This window comes from Populus nigra, chromosome 4 (genome assembly GCF_951802175.1).
Source record: "Populus nigra chromosome 4, ddPopNigr1.1, whole genome shotgun sequence".
Lineage (NCBI taxonomy): Eukaryota > Viridiplantae > Streptophyta > Magnoliopsida > Malpighiales > Salicaceae > Populus > Populus nigra.
Genome location: NC_084855.1, coordinates 16,004,041 through 16,026,882, shown reverse-complemented (window position 1 = coordinate 16,026,882; position 22,842 = coordinate 16,004,041). Strand labels below are relative to the sequence as shown.

Genomic DNA, 22,842 nt, shown 5'->3' with positions numbered 1-22,842 from the left:
TTTTTACGTAAACGTTATTTTTAAAATGTTATTTTTTATATCATCACTTTAAAATAAAATAAAAACATAAAAAATATCAATTTGAAGTAAAGAAAAAATTCAAAAAAAAATCAAATTTTTTTAAAATTATTTTTGAAACTAAAAAATAAACATGCTTTAATAAAAAAAATCAACGCAACCTAATGACAAAAAATTATTATCACCCAACTTTTGTACAATATAAAAAAAGTCACATCAATTTATTTCCTTTTACAATATGAAAAAAAAATAAGAGAAGAAGAAAAATTTAAAGACAAATTTTTTTTTGAAAATATCTTTAAAGGAAAAAAAATTAAAAAGAAATAGATTAGTTGTCGGTGTATTGGGCGCTGCTATGTTATGCACTATTCATGGTGCTATTGCAGAAAATACTTTATTTGAAGATGGTGAAGGTGCATATATATTTCATGCTTTTAACCCAACTTAATCATTTTTATATTAGAAAAAAAATTGTTATTGATTTGCTAAAAAGAGCGGGCCAATATGTTAGCTATTATATTATTACGTAAATGTTATTTTTAAAATAATTTTCTTTAAAAATATATTGAGATAATTTTTTTTATTTTCTAAAATTTATTTTACATATCATCACATCAAAATAAAACAAAAACATCAAAAAAGAATTAATGGAAGTAAAGAAAAAATAAAATAGAATTCAAAATTTTTAAACACATTTTTGAAACTAAAAATAACATGTTTTAATAAGAAAATTCAATCCAGCCTGAAAATGACAAAAACTTATCATTGCCCAACTTTTGTACAATATAAAAAAAGTCACATCAATTTATTTTCTCTTACCATATGAGAAAAAATTAATAAGACAAAAGAAAAAAAATTAAGGAGGAAAAAAATAAAATTGAAAATATTTTAAATGGAAAGAAATTAGAGGGAAATAAATTAGTTATTGGTGTATTGGAAGTTGCTTTATTATGCGCTATTCATGGTGCTACTGTAGAAAATACTTTATTTGAAGATGGTGCAAACATTCCGTATTTTTAACCCAACTCAAGCATTTTTACATTAGAAAAAAATTGTTATTGACTCGCTGAAGAGCGCAGACCAATATACTAGTTGTTATATTATTATGTAAATGTTATTTTTTAAAATTAATTTTTTATATCATCACATCAAAATAAAACAAAAACATCAAAAATATTAATTTGAAATAAAGAAAAAAATAAAAATAATTTAATTTTATTTAAAAGTATTTTTGAAATACAAAAACAAACATACTTTAATAAGATAATTACACCCAACCGTAAATGACAAAAACGTATCATCATCCAACTTTTGTACAATATAAAAAAAAGTCACATCAATTTGTTTCTTCTGTATAGTTTGAAAAACAAAATTCAATAAGAGAAAAGAAAAAAAATTAAAGAAGAAAAAAAATAAAATTAGAAATATCTTAAAAGGAAAAAAAATTAAAGGAAAAAAAATTAGTTATTGGTGTATTGAGCACTGCTTTGTTATACGTTATTCATGATGCTACTATAAAAAATACTTTATTTGAAGATGGTAATGATGCAAATACATTCCATGCTTTTAACATAACTCAAGCATTTATACATTAGAAAAAACAATTGTTATTGATCCACTGAGGAGCGTGTGCTAATATGCTAGCTATTATATTTTTACGTAAACGTTATTTTAAAAATATTTTTCTTTAAAAATATATTGAGATAATATATATTTTTTTATTTTTAAAATTGATTTTTTTATATCATCACATCAAAATAAAACAAAAACATCAAAAAAATATTAATTTGAAGTAAATAAAAAAATAGAAAAAATTTCAATTTTTTTTAAAAGTATTTTTAAAATGCAAAAACAAACATGCTTTAATAAGAAAATTCAACCCAACTTGAGATGACAATAAAATTATCATCACTCAACTTTTGTATAATATTAAAAAAGTCACATCAATTTATTTTCTCTTTACCGTATGAAAAAAAATTAATTAAAAGAAAAGAAAAAAAATCTAAAGAGACAAAAAATAAAATTGAAAATATCTAGTGGCCCAGTCGAACCTAATAGCATTGAATCTGGCTGCCCAGCCAAACCCAAGATCGATAGGTGTGGCTGAAAACCAGATCAAATAACGTTTGGTTTGGCTGCCCAACAAGACCCAAGATCAATGGGTCTCGTTGCGAGCCAGACCCAACAATACTTTTTGAGTAATTAACAGAAAAGACAACGCCCGACAGGTGCTACACTATCGTTCATAGTGCAAACATTCTATGTCTATAGTGTAGTCCACAGTGTAATAAGTTTATGTTCACGGTACTATTTTTTTAAATATTGTTTCAAAAATATATTGAGATAACATTTTTTTTATTTTTTAACATTGATTTTTTATATCATCACATCAAAATAATACACAAACATAAAAAAAAAATTATTTTGAATTCAAGAAAAAAATAAAAAAATTTCAATTTTTTAAAGCATTTTTGAACAGCACATGCTTTAATAAGAAAATTCAACCCAACTTCAAATGAAAAAAATATTATCATCACCCAATTTTTGTATAATATAAAAAAATTCTCATCAATTTATTTCCTCTTTACCGTATGAAAAAAAATAAGAGAAAAGAAAAAAGATCTAAAGAGACAAAAAAATAAAATTGAAAATATTTAGTGGCCCAGCCAGACCCAATAACATTAGGTCTGGGTGCCCAACCACAACCAATATCGGTGGGTCTGACTTAAAGCCGAACCGAGTAAAACTTTTTTACTAATAAACATAAAAAGTAATGCTCTCTCAAGTGCTACATTGTCATCCAGTGCAAACATTTTATATCTACAGTGTAGTTTACAATGCAATGAATTTATATTCATAATACTTGTACATTGTTTTTTTCATATTTTTTAAATCACAGTATAATATGTATATGTATTTTATAAAATGTTTTAAATATGATCTCTGAACTGGTAGTTAACAAAATTTAGGATTAATGCGTGTCTTTGTTAAAAATATAAGAAAATAAAAAGCTAAAAGTTATGATTTTTTAAAGAAATAGATGGTTGATATTTTTAATAGAAAAATTACCCTTATTATCTTATAATTTGATTATTTTATTTTATTTTATTTTTAAAAAATTACAATTTACATTCTAAAATTTATAAGCATATAATACTTTATATTCTCGCTATAATTTACTAAAAAATAAAAAAAATATCTGATTACTTAAAAGATTTCCATTACATTTCATGTAATAACTAAAAAGCCACTTCTTAAATGTAAAAATAACAAAAACACCATAAAACTTAGAATTACTGAAATTACAAAATCACCATAATTATGAGATTGCCATATTTTGGTGTCGGGCCTTTGTCAAATGTGTGGTGCGCTTTATATCGGTATCTCCCTCCACGTCCTTCTCCCTCCTGCATTAGAACAAATAACAGAGAATTTACTAAGTCTGTTTGAGATAATAATTATGGTTGATATTTAAAAATATATTAAAATAATATTTTTTTATTTTTTAAATTTATTTTAACATTAGTACATTAAAACGATGTAAAAATATCAAAAAAATATTAACTTGAAACAAAGAAAAAACATAAATTTATTTTAAATATTTTTAAAAATATTTTTAAAACATAAAAACAAACAAAATAAACAAAAAAAAACAGTGTCAATACACCAGCCATCCAGTAGAACATGGAACACAAAAATTTGGTTAGAAAAAGCCCAGGTAAACAACACTCACTTTATTTTTAAAGATAATTCTTCATCAAGGTTACGTTTACATGAATGAATCCATATATTTGCAGGGAAAATTAAAAAAATGGGATGAACTACAATCTCCATCAAGTGGATCTCCTTGTCATGAAGACTGGTGAAAAAAACAGCTCGAAATTGAAGGAAACAGTGAAATTAGCTGCATATTCAACTATATAATTAAATGCTCTTTATTTGATGGATTTGGTAACCACCTCCTCACAAAAGCCTTTGCACTGATCTTCCGTTGATTTGTTTGTACAAGACCATCACATCAATAGAAACCTAGAGAGTAGAATTTAATATTCACTTTAGTAGCGTCAACCCATAACAGCCATTGCCACCACAACCTGTCTCCGTCGAAACCCACAACCTCTATTCTCTCCACCGCACAACAACCTCTCTCTCTCTCTCTCTCTCTCCCCCCCAAATCGACACATTTGAATGCAAAATAAAAATAGTTGGATTGGAGATACCTGAAAGAGATTTGAAGCAACGACTGTAAATTTGGTTGAAAAGTTGTTGTTTTGGTGGTGCAAGAATGGAGTTGGATAGCCATAATTTCCCTTTTGTTTCAAAGCCACACACCACCATTTCCATTACTGTATCCAGAAGATGGAGAATTTTTTTTTGTTTCTTAGGTTTTTGAAACAATAGAGGAAGCAATCCTCACCCAGTCTAAGATGGGGTTTACTAATAGTCAACTAACCACATTACATTTAAGAATCCAATTGGCATAAAAAGTACGCAGTATATAGGATCCCAGTCAGAACAATTCCAACCTTTGATGAGAACTGGTTGGTGGCTGAATGTTAACGAAGTTAGAACGACATCCTCAAATTCAACATCAGAATGTTAGCTCCTTGGAATAATAAAAGAATAATAGTTCTTGTTTTCATCGATATGACTTTATTTTCATAAATTATCATATCTTAAAACTTTTTGTTGGGTTTCGAGATACATTCTTCTGTATCTTTGTAAATACACCTGGGTTAAGTGAGCATGATCCTACAAAATCCACCATTGAGTGTGGTCTTTAGATTCATTTTAAATATAATCAACGAAGACAAGATAATGCCTAATTCCTCATTTACCATTCTATTTATCCAATACTCGGTATTTTAAATACATAATGTCACTGCCAATTTGGTTTCCGAAGGTACGGATGCAACAAAATTGTTTGCCTTGTATTCTTTTTCACCACCAAGAACTATGAACAAGACAACCTTATCACGGCTTTATTTGTGGGTTCTGCAAGAAGCGGTTAGGAGACCGGAATTATTGGCGGTGGGGGCTATGATAACCTGTGCAATTCACATCAGATGGTGATCGGTGTCTTTACAGATGATGATCATGCATGCCTTTGAACTGAGCCCATACGCTAAGCTCACGAAATCAAGTCCTGTCTTGTTATGGTCGCACCCGCGCGTGAACCCTTACGGTGTTAGCAATTATCATCCGCTTTACAGACATGCATTTTAGCCATCATTGAAAAGACAAGGGGAAGAGGGCCCTGGAATATTGAACTTCCTGTGCTCACGTATGGACACAAATCACTTGAACTACGGAATTTGGTTCAAGACACATGCCCCTGTATAATCACAAATTGATAGCCAGTATAGGCATTGCCAATGAATGGTAGCCTCCCTCTTAAGTAAAAACATGATCATCTTCTTCTTTTTTTGATTAGCATGATCACTAATAATCTGATAGAATCTGGAATGAAGCCTAAGATATCATCTCAAGTCGCAAAGCAAGGATTTTTTGGTGAGATATGATAGAAACGAATTAATAGAACGTGTAAAGCTGACCATACCATAAAAAAGATCGATTCACAGCCATTCGTAAGGGTCTTAGTGCTGCCCCATTAAATGCATAGCGGAGGCTCCTTCTGACAAGAACTAGCTATATACATGTAGGGTCTTACAAGGATTCTGCAATCTTGCATGGTATAATCTTGTAACACTTTCTTGTCCCCACAAAAATTAAGGTGTGCTGTCACTGGTGTATCATCTTTTCCAACCAATGTTCAATTCCCGATGAGCTGAACTGCCGATGAGAAGTGGCCTTTAACTCTTGGCACTTCTATCTGTTTAGTGATATCACCTTCACAATCAAGTAGAAAGTGAAAGCCTGACCTACAGTTAAAACGAGAGTACGGAAACCATTGTCACATTGACTCGAATTGTTTGTAATTCATGGAGCATGAGCAACAGAGCCCTTACAGTACCAAAAATAAAAAATGAAGTAGTGCCCTACCTGGGGGTAAGTTGAGAGTTTAAAAAAGATTAAATTTCCCTTTACCTTATTAAAGTATACGAGTTTCTATCAATTTATTTTGGAATTTTATTTTTCAATTACACACGTAGGATTAATATATTTCAAATTCAATCATTAACTTTTGTTTTAATTTTATATTTGATTTTGTAGTTCGTTAAGTTCAATTAAATATATGATTTAAGTTCTCAAATTATCACATATATTAAGATTTCAAGTGACAATATTGTAATGTTTTATCAATAAAAACTTGATACACAAATGTGGAAATATTGTATTTTGCATTTACCAGCATTTTGAATAAATTTTTGATCTTATTAAAGGCTAAACTACATCTAAAAAAACTATAAAATTGACAACACCTTTTGCTTCTAAATGGTTAATAATAGAGACGAATCATCTTTCTACTTCTAAGATTTAATCCGTTTAATTTAAAACTAGAAGCTGTTTTATATAGTGAGTTTAATTTAATTCGTTTCTAAGATTTTTAGAAGTAGAAAAATGTATTTGTTTTAAAAGCCTTTTTCTCAGCATCCACAGAGAATCTTTTAATTACAGTGTGATTATATATATAAAAGATCATGAGAAAATGTGTTTTTGATGCATTTCAACCATTCACCCCCCTTATTTTTTCTTTTATTGACATCTTTTCTAAAATAAAAAGAAAAATTAAAAATTAAATTAAAAAAGAAGCATCAACTAAAACACAAAACAAGAAAAGAGAGACTAAAGTGATTTGATTACTTGCTCAACAAGTAATTCGGGGAAAATGAGAAGGGAAAAAAAAAAAGAAACCTTAGCCACCATTGAAAAAGAACAAAAAAAAAACCTGAAGAGGGAGAGATGGTCTATGCATATAAACTAGAAAGAGAGAGGGGGGGGGAAGAAGAACATTATTCATCTTCTCTCACCTTTCTTTAAAAAGAAGAAGAAGAAGAGCCAAATAAACCTTAACCGTCATATCCTCCCTCCACACCAGCACCATCTGCAGCCACCATTGTTGAAGCCCCCAACAAAACAGTAGCGTCGTTGACAACCAAACAACATCTTTTTATCAAAAATTATCTCATTGATTTCTCTTCCAACCTCTATTTTTGACAAGACAACCACCATTCTCTTTGTCTCTAAACCTCCTACAAAACCCCTCCATCAATTGAAGTCTTTTGCATGATTAGAAATCGAGGAGAAAAAAACTACCACTGAAACTTCTCTCCTTGATTTATCTCTCTTTTGACCTCTAAACAAGGCATCACCACCACTATTTTTCTCTTCTTGATGAGTACTACACAATCATATAAGCCATGTAACTCATGACCTTTGTATGAGCAAATATGGAAAAAAAAAACAAGAAATAGTAGAGAGAGAAACACAAAGATCAAAACTTTAGCTACTTAATTTAATTTCCCTCCACAAGTACTGGTGGGTGACACCACCAATATAGGAATGAAAAAGGGGAAGAGGCGCACCTAACGGGCTAGTCCACGTGCCTCCCAACCTTACATGTCAAGTGCAACGATGCGCAAACTGTGATAGCCCTCTCCAGTACGTGGCTTGCATGCATTGCCATTGTTGCCACTATTTCAACCCTTTTTGGTCCACCTTAGCCACTTCAGAATCTGTACATACTATTGAGAATTTCTTGAGTTGTTTTTGGATTTAATTTTAAAAAATATTTAACCCTTTATTGATTTTATTTGATAATTTTTTAAAAATGAGAAAAAGTTAAGAGGTCTACATTTACCTGGCAGTTAACCTCTAAATAGAGGTCATTAGATAAAATGTGAGAGAGTAGGGAGTATTTTTCCTTTCCAACATGATTTTAAAAAAAAGTTATGGCAAATTAGCATCAGAGAAAAAATAAATAGAAAATAACATAATTTCACAAAAATCAAATGTGATATTTTAAAATACCATATTTAGAAAGTGTGGCATTTTAATTTTAGAAAAGAGAAGAGAAAAAAAGAAGAAACAAGAAATGAGACCTGAAGTCATATTAAAGCTCTGATAATGACACCTCCAATATTATAAAAAAATATCTTGATTAGACGAATCCAACGACATCAATAAAAGTTATTAACGGTGATTAAAGATAGTGAGTTGCTCACTTTCCTTTGTATAGCAAATGTGACAACTTTGGTCACCATTGGTAACCTTCTTTAATGTTATTATATTCATCTTATCGAGATTTTTCCAATAGTATTAAGGATGTCATCATCAAAGTTTTGATGTGTTTCTGAGATCTCATTTTTTTTCTTTTATTTTCTCTACTTTTTAATCTCTCCTCTCTCTTAAAACTAAGATACTGCACTTTCCAAGTATGATATTTTAAAATACCACATTTGAGTGAGATTTGTATCAAACTATGTTATTTTTCAAAAAACAATTTCACATATGTCGTCGTTCCATTTTTATTAAATATGTTAATTTTAAAAACAATTGGGAAAGAAGTGAAACAAAATCTTTTAAAAAAGAAAAAATTGAAGTTTATGCCATCAATACTTGAAATCCAACTTTCATCTTTCCTTAATTTTACACATATCCAATGAATGAATGAATCCGGCCATAATATATTATTTGTTATTTTATTTTTAATGTTAATGTTAATTTAACATAAATTAATCTCATCATTGCATATAATTTTTACGTACATATCAAACATTGTAATATTTTACGCTTCAATATATATCTTTCTCACATCCTTAATACTCAAATTTAATTTTTAATCACATTAAATATAACCTCTTAACATGTCAAAAATAGATTATACTAATGTAAAATATATTGTAATGTTAGTAACTTGATATAAGTTTATATATAATATTTAAAATTACTAATTGATCTTTAAAAGTATCTTAATTGAGATTATGTTGATTAATTTTGTATTTGTAGATATACAAACTTAAATATACTATGTAAACTTACACAATTGGCATTATAATACAAAAATACAATTGTATATACTCTTTGTGAAGTCATGAAAACTTTAGGATTGAATTAGGATTTTCATAGTTGTGTTTTTAGCTAAAGTGTGTGGGCTTGAATATAGACTCCAACTCTAAGCTTAGTTGTTCCTACAAAACAAGTTTCCTATCAAAATAATAGACCCTCCAATACTCTAGTCAATAAATATAGAAGAAAAAAAATATTATACATGAAAGGAAAATAAAATGAAGATCCTAGGGAGTGTGTGATAGTTGAATGAATTGGTGTGTGTAGTTCTTAAATAAACTTGAATGATTTGAATGTTTACTTGGTGACTTAAGGTATTTATATACCTTGGCCTATGCCAATTTAGTTCATGGAGAGTGGTATAATGATGAAGAATGCCTGAAAAGTTAATTCATTAGTTGTTATATTTGTTGTGCCATTCTTGGAGAAGGTTGGTGTTCATTATTGGTTATGGTGACTTGTTTTGTCTTTGATAAAAATGATGGTGCTTCTACTCTGCCCAAATAATTTGGTATATGATATGAGTACTAGTGGGTGGTTTGGAGATACGCTATTTAAAATAAGTGTACTTATGGATGGTATGTGATACTACTCTAACTTCTCATAACTTAAAAAAAAAAGACATTGAGGTGTGTGCCCAAGGCAAGGATGTTGGATAACCTATAAGAATCAGTGTCGGTGAGACTATTTAAGCCTAGCTCAAATAGCTAGGATTTTAAAAAAAAAATAATTATGCATCATCATTTTCTCTCCCAAGTATTTTTAATAATAATGTTTTAAATACTTAATCAGCAAAAGTAGGAGGAAAAAAACATTTACTATTTTATACATGTCATTTTACCTTCTCATGGTTTTTGTTAACATGCCTTCTTGTGGAATTTGTTAATGTGTCTTTAAGAGATATGAAAGTTTGATGAGTTTGCATATTGCTCTTGTTATAGATAACATTATTATTTAGAAAGTGAAGAATGCTTCACAATCATGAAAGCAGTGGTGTTTTCATCCTTTTCATCTTAGGTGTGTGTGTGTGTGTGTGTGTGTGTTCGCCCGTGTTTTTTAGATGGCGCATGTAGCGCCCGAACAGCACTGAAAGCCACCTTCTGAGGCAGTGTTCAATGCGCCTCACCACCCTTATTACGATGGTGAGGCGAGTGTGCCGAGATGGCACACGAGAGGAGCTCTAGTTAGGGGTTTTCCCTCCCTCCCTCATTCTCCTCTCTCCTCTTAGAAAACTATGCTGGCCATTGTAAAAAAAAAAGTTTATTTGTTTGTTTGTTAAGTCAAATTAAGTCATCTTTTTTTTATTGCAATTTATTTGGCCTCAAAACATGTATTGAGTTAATTTGTTTTTTCAATTCCATCCATTCACACTTTATTTTTATATCAAATTTGATCCTTATTCTTTTAATTACAATGTAGTTGGTCTTGAATCATTTATCAAGTTTTTTTTTCTTTCAAATTTATTCCTTTACACTTAATTTTTATATTAGATTTGGTACTCGTTCTTTAATTGTGATGTATTTGGTCTTGAGTCCTTTATTGAATTAGTTTGTTTTTAAATTTCATTCCTTGAATTTTTATTTTAATATCAAATATGGTCATCACTTTTTTTATTGTTATTTGTAGTTGTTGTTATCATTTTCTTGATTAAAATTGTTTTTCAATTTCATTCGTTATGATTTAGTCTTGTTTTAGTATTGTTTCAAATTTGATTCTCTTTCTTTTTAAATCTATATTTTTTAAATCATTTTTTTTTCAAGTTTATCCCTAATTATTTTGGCTGGTTAGGAATTTTACATTGTTATTTTTCAAGTTTAACTTTTATGCTGTGACTTGACCTCATCATCCATATCACAAGGTCTGAAGGTTGGGCCAGGTTAGCTTCAATCACTTTTTAAAAATCTCATTTATCATCGTTGAGTTCATTGGAAATTGATATTCTTTGTTTATTTTATTTGTTTTGGATTCATTTGTTAATTTAATTTTTTTTTATTTTGCCCTTCAATTCAAATTTTTTTGTTTGTCCTCTCAATTTGTTTTTGTAAATGAAGTCCTTATTTTCTTAATTGTTATTTCTTTACCCTTTAATTTTTTTTATTTCATCATTCAACATTTTATTTATTAGGATTTGGTCTCCTAGGTTTTTCCCATTGTTTATAGGGCCCACTCAAAAGTCAATATGGGACAATTATCGGGTCACATGTCGAGTGAGTTAACTCGAGTTAACATAAGTAAACCAAATCCTTTTGTTTTATTAAAAATAATCAAAATGATACCATTTTGAAAATAAAAAGAAAGGAAAATAGTCAACAAGTTTTGACTGGATTATTCCCAGGTTAACCAAAACATGGATCAACATGGGTTTTTGATCATCTTACACTTAATCAATTCTCTTCCAATTTATTTTGAAATTCGGCCCGAGCTAAGCTAAGAGTCACCTGGGTCACGGGTCAACCTGTTAGGTTGAGCCAAGTTTTAAAATAGTCATTTTCCAGATGCGATGCTTCTAGTTTAGTAAGTACCTAGGGTCATGGGTATCAAAAGTTTACATGGGTTAATGTTGTTTTCTTTCCCGATTACATCCTTTGAAGTTATTCATTTTAAAAAAAGAGCTTTGTTACTTTTTTCGGTTTTTTTTTCAATCAGGTTATCGCTATCTCATGATTTAGATGAGAGATTTATTTGGGTGACCCAACTTTTTTTTTATGTTGCTTTTTTTATCCTTTTTTATTTTGTCCTTTAAAATTCAATTTTTTTTAAAAGTAAACCTTTTTTTTTTCCTATTTTGCCTTCTATTAGATAATCATGTGCGCATAATCCTACTTGGAGGTTTTGACAACCTCACTTGGTTTTGTTGGTGCTTAGTTTTTTAGTATTTGTTTTTTACTGATTTTTTTCTCGATTTCATCCTTCTGCATTTTGATTCCTGAGGATTAACGATCATTATTTTTTTTAGTTCTCTTTCTATGATGTAGGGTCATGGATTTTTTTTCATTCTTTAAAATACAATAACAACACTTAAACACCATTTTTTTACATTACAAAAAACATTGATCTAACCTCCGACAAAACACAAGCAATCTATCTAGTTTCTTAGCAAAAGTGAACCCTACCTTGGTAATAAGAAAAGTAATATGAATCTTCACTCACCATCACCATCAATTTTAAAATTAAATATATTATCGTGTTTTTTTATTTTTGTTAGATGTATATATTTTTAGATTAAAATTTAATTAACAATGGTATAATGAATGCTCTGGACCTTTTTTTAAAAAAGAAAGATAGCAAACCTAAAATCATATAATAGTCATATTAAAACGCATCATTATCATTAAAAGAAACCATTAAAAATAACATCTAATTAACCATCCTCAAAGAGAAAAAAAACTTTGATATTAATTTTCCTTATAGGGCATATGTTTTTTTAACTCTATACCGGAATATATATATATATATATATATATATATATATATATATATATATATATATTTGCACCATTAAAAATTACTAAAACAATAATTACTCTAACAATTCACCGTTAGTCTTAATTAATTTGTGCATGTATTGAAGAAAAATATATGGATATGATCCCTTCATCTAGTTTTTGAACAATTTAACATTAATTATTGATATGGGTCTAATATGTGTTAGACACGTGTCCTCTTATGGTATATTATAAAAATTAATGGTAAAAAATAACTACCTCAGAACCTGGAAAATTAGTATTGGTTTCGGTTAATACTCTTACCATCATTCTGGTTCGGCTTACAATTTTTTACCTTGCATGGAGCTGCTTGTCTTCTTTGTAAGAATCTCAACCTTTTCTTATTCTAAGTTTAGTTTATCTACATGTTTTCTTGTGTTTTAAATTAAAAAATATTATTTGTTATGCTTTTTAGCTTGAATTATAGTTTTGCCCACTTAGATGCCCTTAGATGCACGAAAGCTAACGATGTGTGTCGAAGTGAGATGATGTGAGTTTGAGTTTTTTTAGAGGTATAACCTATTTAAACATTACGCACATCTCACTAAAAGCTATAAAATACAAGCTTTTTGAATTTTTTATTTTATTTTTGTAGATCCCACCATAAAAACCTAAATTCACCTCACCTGATTATCAATACTGGTAATTGTAAGAATATAGTGTCAGCGAAAGTCCTAGAGAAGTTGCAGATTAAAATAGAAAAACACTCTATACCTTACAAACTGAAATGATTAAATGAAGACAACAAATTTGTTTTCTATAGGCAAGAAAACTTTTGATAATTTTTGGTGTGAAGTGATGGTTATGGATGCATATTATATATTATTGGGCAAATCATAACAATATAAAATTAATGCCATGCATGATGGAAGACATAAGATATATACCTTCAGTATAAAAAGAAAATTTATCGTACTGAAGATTAGAAGGTAGGAGGAAACTATTGAAGAATAGGGTAAAAAAAGTTAATTTTATTCAGATTCATGAATGAAGAGAGAGAAAAAAAAGAATAAAGAAAAGAAGAATGAGGTGAAGAGTTTGAATAAGAAGAGTATGGGTTTGATGTTGAATAAATCATTGACAATCAATAGTGGTTTTGTCAAGATCAAAGGTGTTTCGAGAATTAATTTTTAACCTATTTTATCTCTAGTCGATTGCATGTTAGAGGCCCAAAACTAGTCGATGACAACAACATCAAAATTACTAAAACTCAAGGACAAGTTCTTTCTAATCCAAGAAAAATATTATAGTACAGTTTGTGAAGATTGTGGGTTCTAAGAAGTTTTATAAGGATCTACCTCAAACGAACTATGTGAATTGTCTAAAAGATGCTTTCATAGACTAGTCAAATAGTATTGAGCCCAAGAGAAGACATAATTACACTAAACTAGTGGTCGTGGCTAAAAGAGGTCATATCAAAATATTTGATTGATGGGTTGGGCTCAAATTTTTTACATGAGGTTCCCGAGGTCTAGTTTCATAGAAGAACCACTACATTGTTAATCTGACGTCCAGGTCTCTTGAAATGAGGCTCAAAAGATCTTATTTGAGCTAATATTGTTATTTTTTTCTTGATTTTCTCATATTTCTTATATTATTTTGGATTTTATGTTATTTTCCTTTATGTTTTAGGATTCGTATTTTTTTTCTAGTTTAGGTCAATTTTTCTAGCCTATAAAAGGTACTGTAAACTTTTTTAGGAGATAAACTTGGTCTGATTAATATTTCATAAATAAAATAAAGATTTAGAGTTCTTTGTTTTTAACCCTAAATTGGCGTATTTTATGTCTTTCTATACTTGCAGATATCTTGTTGTATTTCTAGTACTTGCATCATATACTAGGATAACATGACTAGAAAAAAAAACATATATATTTTTAGAGTTTATTTCTATTGAATAATTATTTTAATCTAAAACTTTAAATTATTAGATAAAGTTTAATATATAATTCTATACCACCATCCAACATAATCCAACTAAATCACTTGAAACTTGCACATGTATATAATTATTATATTTTTAATTTTATTAATTTAATTAGAAAAATAAAAATAAAAAAAAAAAAAAAATTAGTTGTTTATAATTTTAATACCATATTAAAATCTATCTCGATCCTAAAATTTAAAGTTCTTAATTAAATTTGATATTACTTTTTAATGTGTTTGAAATGTAATTAAAACGGTACCTCTTTAAACTAGCATTGGAATCCTTAAAAGAAAAAAAATATAACGATCAACTTTCTGTCACGCAGTGAAAACCATCGGAGCCAACAATCATTGTATAAGATCACCTTCGCTAATTGCCGGCTGAAACTCCATATTATTCATTACAATTTTCTCTAAAATATCCTGACTATGTTAGTACTGTAATTAATATTCTTATAATTTCGAGAATTAGAATCACTATTTCCCTATAAATAGGGTGCGTATATACTTTCATTAATGCACATGAAATTCCAGTACTCTAGACACATGGCAGAGTGTTCAACCCCATTCCAACAATCCGACCAGAAGACCACCTCAAAACTGAAGCTTTTTGGTTTTCCGATGACTGAGCAAGATGATGAAATCCTATCAAAAACTGAAAATAGTTTAGAAAACAGGAAATTCGAGTGCCATTTCTGCCACCGAGCTTTCGCCAACTCACAAGCACTGGGAGGCCATCAAAATGCTCACAAAAGAGAGCGACAAAGAGCAAGACGTAACCACTACCTTCGTGACCGACGCTTCATGGCAGCTGCACCAGTTGTTTGCTCACATGCTGTCAAATTACCACCCTCCAGATTAATTACTAGCAACAATATTACGGCTGCTGCTGCTAAATTTAGGCCCCAATTAGCTAGTGATTACCCATCGCAGCCCTTGTTGTTTCTACCATCTTCTCCTGACCATCACTTTCCTTCTCGAATTTACATCGCACAACCATTACATGCTGCTGCTTCAGCTCCATCTTTTATTCAAGCACTTCCTGGTAAATTATGTTCCAAAGATGACGATGTAGGGGTTGATCTCTGTCTCAAACTTACTCCCTCCGGTTAGATCACATCGATTGAGTGTTTAATTGTATGTGGAACATTGAAATTTCGTCTTTCCATGGAAAGATTTTTTATGTTTGTGAGTTTGATCTTTGGTGCAAAAGCTCAATGCCGCTATACGTGCATGTTCCATTTTGCTCTATTTTAATTAGTTGCTGCTAATCATTCATGCCAAGAGTCATTTTTGCCTAGCTGCCACCGTAACAGATCAACAATGAAGCTAGTTAATTTATGTCTGCTGCTAAGCCTATATGAGCAAGCAAAAAATGCTTCAGTAGGAGAAAAGCGTCCATTTCCTTTTCCTTTTCTTTTTTGATGAATTAAAGGATTCATTTCAACACTTAATTTCAGTACGATTTATTATTTTTTTATGAACGTGATCTGATTCTAATGCCATAGAAGCTTAATTTCAACACTTAAATTATTCAAATCCGCGAGGTTTATTTTTTCTCTTTTCTTTCGAATAGGCACGAGCTCAATTGGTGATTTGTTGATTAGCTTGGATTGGTGGAACATTTTTTTTTATCAAATAATATTATTTTAAGTTTTTTTTAAAAATAAAAGGATAAAATGACCTGAGTTGATTTTTTAATCCATAACATAAGCCCGACTCACAAAAACTCGACTTCTTATTTTCTATTATATATTTTTTTAGTATTGGATAAAGAAAGAAAATGAAAAAAAGAAAAAAGATTGGATAAAGAAAGAAAATGAAAAATCAAATCATTTTTCTCTCCCCTCATTGCTATCAACCTTTTCTCACTATACTAGTAGCCCACCTCTCTGATTAGCTGTCCGCCAATACTAAAAACCAACATGCACAGCCTCATCTTCATGCAACCATCGCCATCAACAAATCCCCGGTGAACCTCCGTTACATTCACACACCACCACCATAATTGAACCTTCACATCATCATCGTCCATCCTCATCTTTTATTCCATCAAATTAACACCATCATTAACCATCGTGGTCATCTCTATATATCATCATCCTCACCAGCAACCTTCCCCTCATCAACCACCATAAAATCTTTATTTTCTCCTTTTCTATTCAGCAAAACCACTGACAACGTACCATGCTAGTACCTTTAGCAGTTGCGTCCTCCACCGATCAGCCACATCAGCCACCTTTCACATCCAAACAAACACCACCAAGAAAGCATTTATAACCATGCCAACACCAAACCTAACTCCACTTTTCACTTAGTCAACACTAAACCAAGCAACAAACAACAACCCACATCACACGTTAGACACAGTTACTCGAAACCCTCACCACTATGTTTACCACCACAAATCCAAAACCCATATAATTAACAGCAACACAACACCAATAATCCAGTTAAAACTCCAGCAACAAACAAAAACATTAACAACCCCAACAATATAGAAAGAAAAAAGAGAATCCAAAGCTAAAGCTAGCTTGATCTCCTTCGTTGGTTGGCAGTGAACAACATTGCATGTATCAATGCGTAAAACATGTCAGGATGTTGTCAATCCAATGCATGACATGCCGTGAGCCCACTTCTTGGTAATAGTTCCAACACATGATCCCACTCTTTGGCATAATTTTATATATATTAAAGAATAATATATATAATATCTTAAAATTTTATCTAATATCTTAAATTATTAAGTTGAGCTAATTCTTTGATATGATATCAGAGCATTAATGACTAAGCGGTCACGAGTTCGAATCACATTATTTCTATTTATTTGATAAAAATTAAGCATAATGTAATATGGATCTATGCAAATTCCAAGCTCAAAGGGTTTTCACTTAAAGGGAGGTGTTAGAGAATAATATAAATCATATCTTGGGACCTCACCTTACAACTTAAGCTATTGAGTTGAGCTGGTTCTTTGACACACATGAGTGTTTTTTTTATCATGAATATGGATTATACCTTATTTTGAGTACTATTTTAATATATTTATACATATTGTAATATTTAAAGTGATGAGACCCATGTCATTGCATGGAAACCTCAAGGGTATGAAGCCGCTAATGATTTATTTTTAGAGAAGAAATTAGGTTCAAAACAATACCATGCGATAGGTTTGGGAGATGTTTTTGTGATTGTGTTTGCGATGCCTTATACAATTGAATTGTTGTTTGATGATGTTGTTATATTAATATGTGTTTTAATTTATGTTTGCTTGCTTTTGGCAATAAATCTCATGAGTGCATCTCATATCTTTTTTAGCAATAAATTTCGGTAAACAAATGGAATGAGTATTTGCATAAGCATTTGGTAGTCATGACTATTTATTCCATGCAATATGTCATTCTCCAAATTCACCAATCTAAATATGTTCGAAACATATCCATTACAAAAAATACAAACTCTTAAGTTATTGGTAGACAAGTAATTGTGCATTCTTGTCTAAAATAAAGCTAGTTTTGGACTTTGCGATCTATGACCTATCATAAACCAACTCCATATTGATAAAACAAAGGTAAATCCATTCTAAACTTCATGTTTTCCTTTGTTTTAACTTTCATGTCCATCACTATGTTAAAAATGTTTTCAAACATGTTCTTTTTTATATGTTTGACATTTAGATTATGACGGAGGAGATTAGTCTTTCATTAAAGAAGTTCCAAGAAAATACTTTGTTTAACCCAGTTACGGGTCACACAAAAATAGGAAAGTGCTTACCAAATTAAAAACCAAACACAATGTCTTTATACAACCAGACCATGTCACACAATTCTTCACCAGACAGTACTGGTAGTGCAACATCCCTTTCAACTCTACCTATAAAGAAGTCATTGATGTTCTTTCTGTACTTGTGATCAGTTGACAAAACATTTAGTGGCAATCAAAAAACGATGTTTTTATCATTATTTGTTTAGGTGAAGGCCTTATTATTTTTCATACAGTATGGACATGCTAATTTTTTATACGTGCTCTAACCAGAAACTATCTCATATACAAGAAAATCATTGATAATCCACATCAAAGCTACCTTCATCTGAAAATTTTATTTCATCAAGACATCAAATATTAAAGTCTCGAATGACTACAACTGTCTTCACTCATCAATCAATGATCGATGACAAACATCTATATTTATACTCGGACTATTAGGACCAGATATGATCGTAGATAAGAACATGAACTTTAGCTTGATGCACATTCTTATTGTTAAGTTGTATATCGTGAGTATTACCGGCTAACAAGAACATAGTGCAAAAAATGACCCAAATGGATTAAATTTAACTGTACATAACCCAACACATATGTTTTGTGGTTCTATTGAAAACTAAAAATGCACCATATTAAACTGTTTTCAGGTTTCACCATCGAAAGGGCGCACCATAACTCCATCTACAGTATCATATAAATGATGTCATGTCATGTGCTTAGCAGTATTTGGAGACATAAATAACATTTACAGTCTAGAAATGATTGTGAAGTATCTAAGTTTTCTATGTGTGACAAGAGTCATTTCCATGCCATTTCTGGGTTGGGTTTATACTAAGCATGCCCACATGCTCTGTAATCGGTTAAATCTGTATATTCTATGCACTACAACATGCACAAGTTTGGACATATGTTAGTTTTCTGGTATCCTAGGTAAAGGGGTTTTATCATGAATTTAGCAGTATAAAAGTTCTCTTTTAACCTATTTCCTTCAAGTAAAATTCTTCACGCTCATTCAAAGATTCTATCATAACAAGCCTCGCTCAACTCATGATCTGACTTAATGGTGAACACCTATGCACCGGTCAATAATTTACTGTAATTTATGAACCCATCCCATAATGATTCGTCAGAATCTTTCAAAAGATCAAAAAATATGATTATGTTTGCATTTGGTTCTTCATCTATGATTGAACATTCACCTACATCACCGCAATTCATTTTCATTGCATCCATAACCATACTCTTATAATTATTATTATTATCATCTATAACTTCATACACGTTAACTATAACTAAAAGTTGACCCAACCATTAATTTTACCATGGTTTTATAAGGAACATATGGTTCTCTGTGTGTAAACCGACACAAGTATTTCTCCATAAACCTTTTTTTTTTTTGTAGAGATGCATTGTAACAATATCTGGATTGAGAAACGTTTTTATTTTTACACCTCTTACTTAGACATCTAATATTATCTCCACTAATATTTCTCAAATTAGATAGTGTGTATTTAATAAAACCCTCAACTCCATTACAATAACCTATTTTGCGCTACCCTTTAGGTGAAACTATCATATAAAAATAATCACCCATTACTTATATAAAACCTATATAGAATATTGATGACAACATGTATTAATTAATAATGTTAACAAAATAAATTATCGGTGCCCAACTAATTAGTTATCATTGGTTTAACTAAAACTTATTCAATCTATTTTAATAGTACCCTTAAATCATTATCAATTTTATATAAAAATTCAAAGTCCTCTAAATTTATCAAAATTTTCAACTTAATAGTAAAATTGATAAAATGTGAAACATGCCCATTAAATAAGACATTTTTTGTTTCATTATAAAACACCTAAGTTACAAAATCAAACTCAATTTCATCAAATGACAAACAAATGTAATTTTTCAAAATCTCAAACAAACCCTAACATGTACAAATCATACATTCATACAATAAATTTCTATGGTAAAAAGCTTTCAAGGAACCAATTCAACCCAAAAGTTTAAGTTGTTAGGTGAGATCCAAGGATATGATTTATATTATTCTCTAACACACCCCTTCAAGTGAAAGCCCTTTGGGCTTGAAACTTGCACAGGCCCACATTACCTTGTGCTTAATTTTTTATCAGATAAATAAGGATGGTGAGATTCAAACTCGAGACCACTTGGTCATCAAGGCTCTGATACCATGTCAAGGAACCAATTCAACCCAAAAGCTTAAGCTGTTAGGTGAGGTCCGAGGATATGATTTATATTATTCTCTAACAAAGGCTATAAAACAAGTAAATACACAAACAAACTACATATACTAGATCAAAATACCAAAAACTTAACATTTTAAAATGGATTACAACAAAAAAAAAAGGTAATTTTGATTGCTTGATGTGGCGAATCTTCAAAAAAATTTAGTCAGAATAGGGATGTTGATAGACTAAGTGTTCGGGTAGCTGGATTTGTAATGATGGGAGCTTGAATTTTGATAAAATATGAGGGTGTTGTGTGCTGATTTCAGTAGTAGCAGCAGAGGAAGAAGAAGAAGAAGAAACATGGGAGGGTAAGAGAGGGGGTTGTCTATCAGGTTATAACTTAAATTTTAATGAGAGATTCACTGATGGGTATTAGCAACGGGTATATTTCCTCGGTAATTCAATTTGTAATAATGACACATTATTTTTTTATTATTATTCCTTCATTTTCAATTGTATTTTCCATAGTAGTTACTGACAAAAAAATTTCATCGGTGTATATCTAAAGAAATAGTGAGGATATATTTTGTTAGTAAAAGTCATTATAATTTACTAATGAGTTTTTTTCCATCAGTATTTATATTTGTATTTGATAATTTTTTAGTAGTGATCATAGAATTTTTGCTTGAAGAAAACCATCTCCGAATCCAGAGAGGGATTCATAAAATGGAAGCAAAATGGTTTTTTTTATATTATTAATAGTTTTCTCTTCTCAATCTGAAGCACTTAGAATTCTGATAGGAAAATCATAATTCTTCTCGATCTTCTTTCTTTCTATTTATTTTTACCTAGAGTGAATTTTGTAAACCAATTCTGATCGGAAAATCACATTTCTTCTTGATCTTCTTTCTATTTATTTATTTTACCTAGAGTGAATTTTGTAAACCAGGAGTTCAACCATCAAAGTATTCGCTGATTTTTATGGTTTTAGAGCCTTAATATACACACACCAAGAACGCCCTCGCTCAGGGTGCGAAAAAACTGACATTTTTCTCTAGTTCTCGCCAGAGTAATCTGGGCCAATTAAGGAGCCTCGGTGGCTAATCCATATTTCCAAGATTCCAGAGTAATCACATTTCTTCTTGATCTTCTTTCTATTTAGTTATTTTACCTAGAAGGTTTACCGAATGATATTGTTTTTCAAGATTGTTGAAATAACATGGTTTAAGAAAACTCTGGAGCTGCCGTACGCATTTTTAAGCTTTTAGATCTATGATCTGATATCGCGGGCATAAAACTTCTTATGAGTAAAAAATTTCAGTATCAAACTCTGATGTTTCACGCCCAAAAAAGAATAAAACGAATATTGAACAAGACGTGTGTGTGTAAGACAAGAAATCATGTTCTTGAGCAATTTGAATCTCTAGAACAAAACTATGTTTATTCATTAAAGAAAAGTCTGGATCCTTGCCTAAGCTTCAAACAAAATTTCAACAGTTATATATCCCCTCTTCTTCCAATTCATAATTAACTTATACCCAAATTACAGGAAAACGGAAAAATTAATAAAATGTAAAAAAAAAAAAGGACACATGACAAATATTGTTTGTCTTCATTGAATAAAAATCTAAAATACAAAAACACTAAAGTAAAAATCATAAAAACCAGATAATGTTTTTCAAATATTAAACAACCCAGTTGTTTCGCCCTTTACCTGAGAATCTGAGATGAAACGAGCATACATGGAAGCAAACAAATTGTAGTTTCAGTTTAATGACCTCAGTAACTCTTGTGTTGAAGCTTCATTTGGTCGTAAAATTTAGCAATGAACTGCTCAGCCTTCATGTCTATCGTTTCGTCCCCATATTTATCATCATAATAACTATCCTCATCCCCATCCTCATCTTCATCACTCATATCAATTAGAAGATCTAGAAGATTTTGCGCCGATGCGTATTGGCTAGTTTGGCCCGACGAGGATGACGCTATGCTTTTTGGGGCCGGTGAATAAGATGGGGTAAACACCTCTAAATATTGCTCAACAACATCCACGGAAGCCGCCGGAGGTGTAACTTTTGATTCTTCATCAACCGCCGTGGATGTTACAGGTGCCGGTGTGGCCTCGATGCGTTGTTGGTTGCTGTGAACGTGCAAAGGACGCATGAAAGACAAGTACTTCTTCCACTTTGAAGCAACATCTGTCTGGACAGATTTTGATTTGCCAGATCTTAGAGACAGCATGTACATGGCCACCCTAAGGATGTGCATTGCACTGCGTCGCTTTTTCTTCTTGGTCTTTGGGACACCATCTTGATGGTTGTTGACAGCACTGACAATATCAATGACGGCGTCTGATTTATGTTCCATTAATTAATTAGAGGAAGCGAAAAGTAACTGCCAATCTCTAGGGCTCTTCCCTGCAAAGAGCAGGGGGAGAAATGGTGACTCTTAAGAAAGAAAGCAAATATGGAACGCATGC

At 30.6% G+C, this 22,842-nt stretch overlaps 2 protein-coding genes across 2 annotated transcripts; one reads left to right on the top strand and one right to left on the bottom strand.

The window, feature by feature from the left end:
• The first annotated feature begins 14,820 nt into the window (after nt 1-14,820).
• Nucleotides 14,821-15,846, top strand: LOC133690732 (zinc finger protein 10-like). The gene has a single exon (XM_062110997.1). It carries the CDS (start codon nt 14,916-14,918, stop codon nt 15,510-15,512), a length of 597 nt encoding a protein of 198 aa, XP_061966981.1. The 5' UTR covers nt 14,821-14,915; the 3' UTR covers nt 15,513-15,846.
• Nucleotides 15,847-21,956: 6,110 nt separating this feature from the next.
• On the bottom strand, nt 21,957-22,842 carry LOC133690460 (uncharacterized). Its single transcript, XM_062110679.1, has one exon. It carries the CDS (start codon nt 22,728-22,730, stop codon nt 22,143-22,145), a length of 588 nt encoding a protein of 195 aa, XP_061966663.1. The 5' UTR covers nt 22,731-22,842; the 3' UTR covers nt 21,957-22,142.

Bases quoted from the DNA above. Each gene is read 5' to 3' on its own strand.
- LOC133690732 (XM_062110997.1), top strand. From the start codon at position 14,916: ATGCACATGAAATTCCAGTACTCTAGACACATGGCAGAGTGTTCAACC.
- LOC133690460 (XM_062110679.1), bottom strand. From the start codon at position 22,730: ATGGAACATAAATCAGACGCCGTCATTGATATTGTCAGTGCTGTCAAC.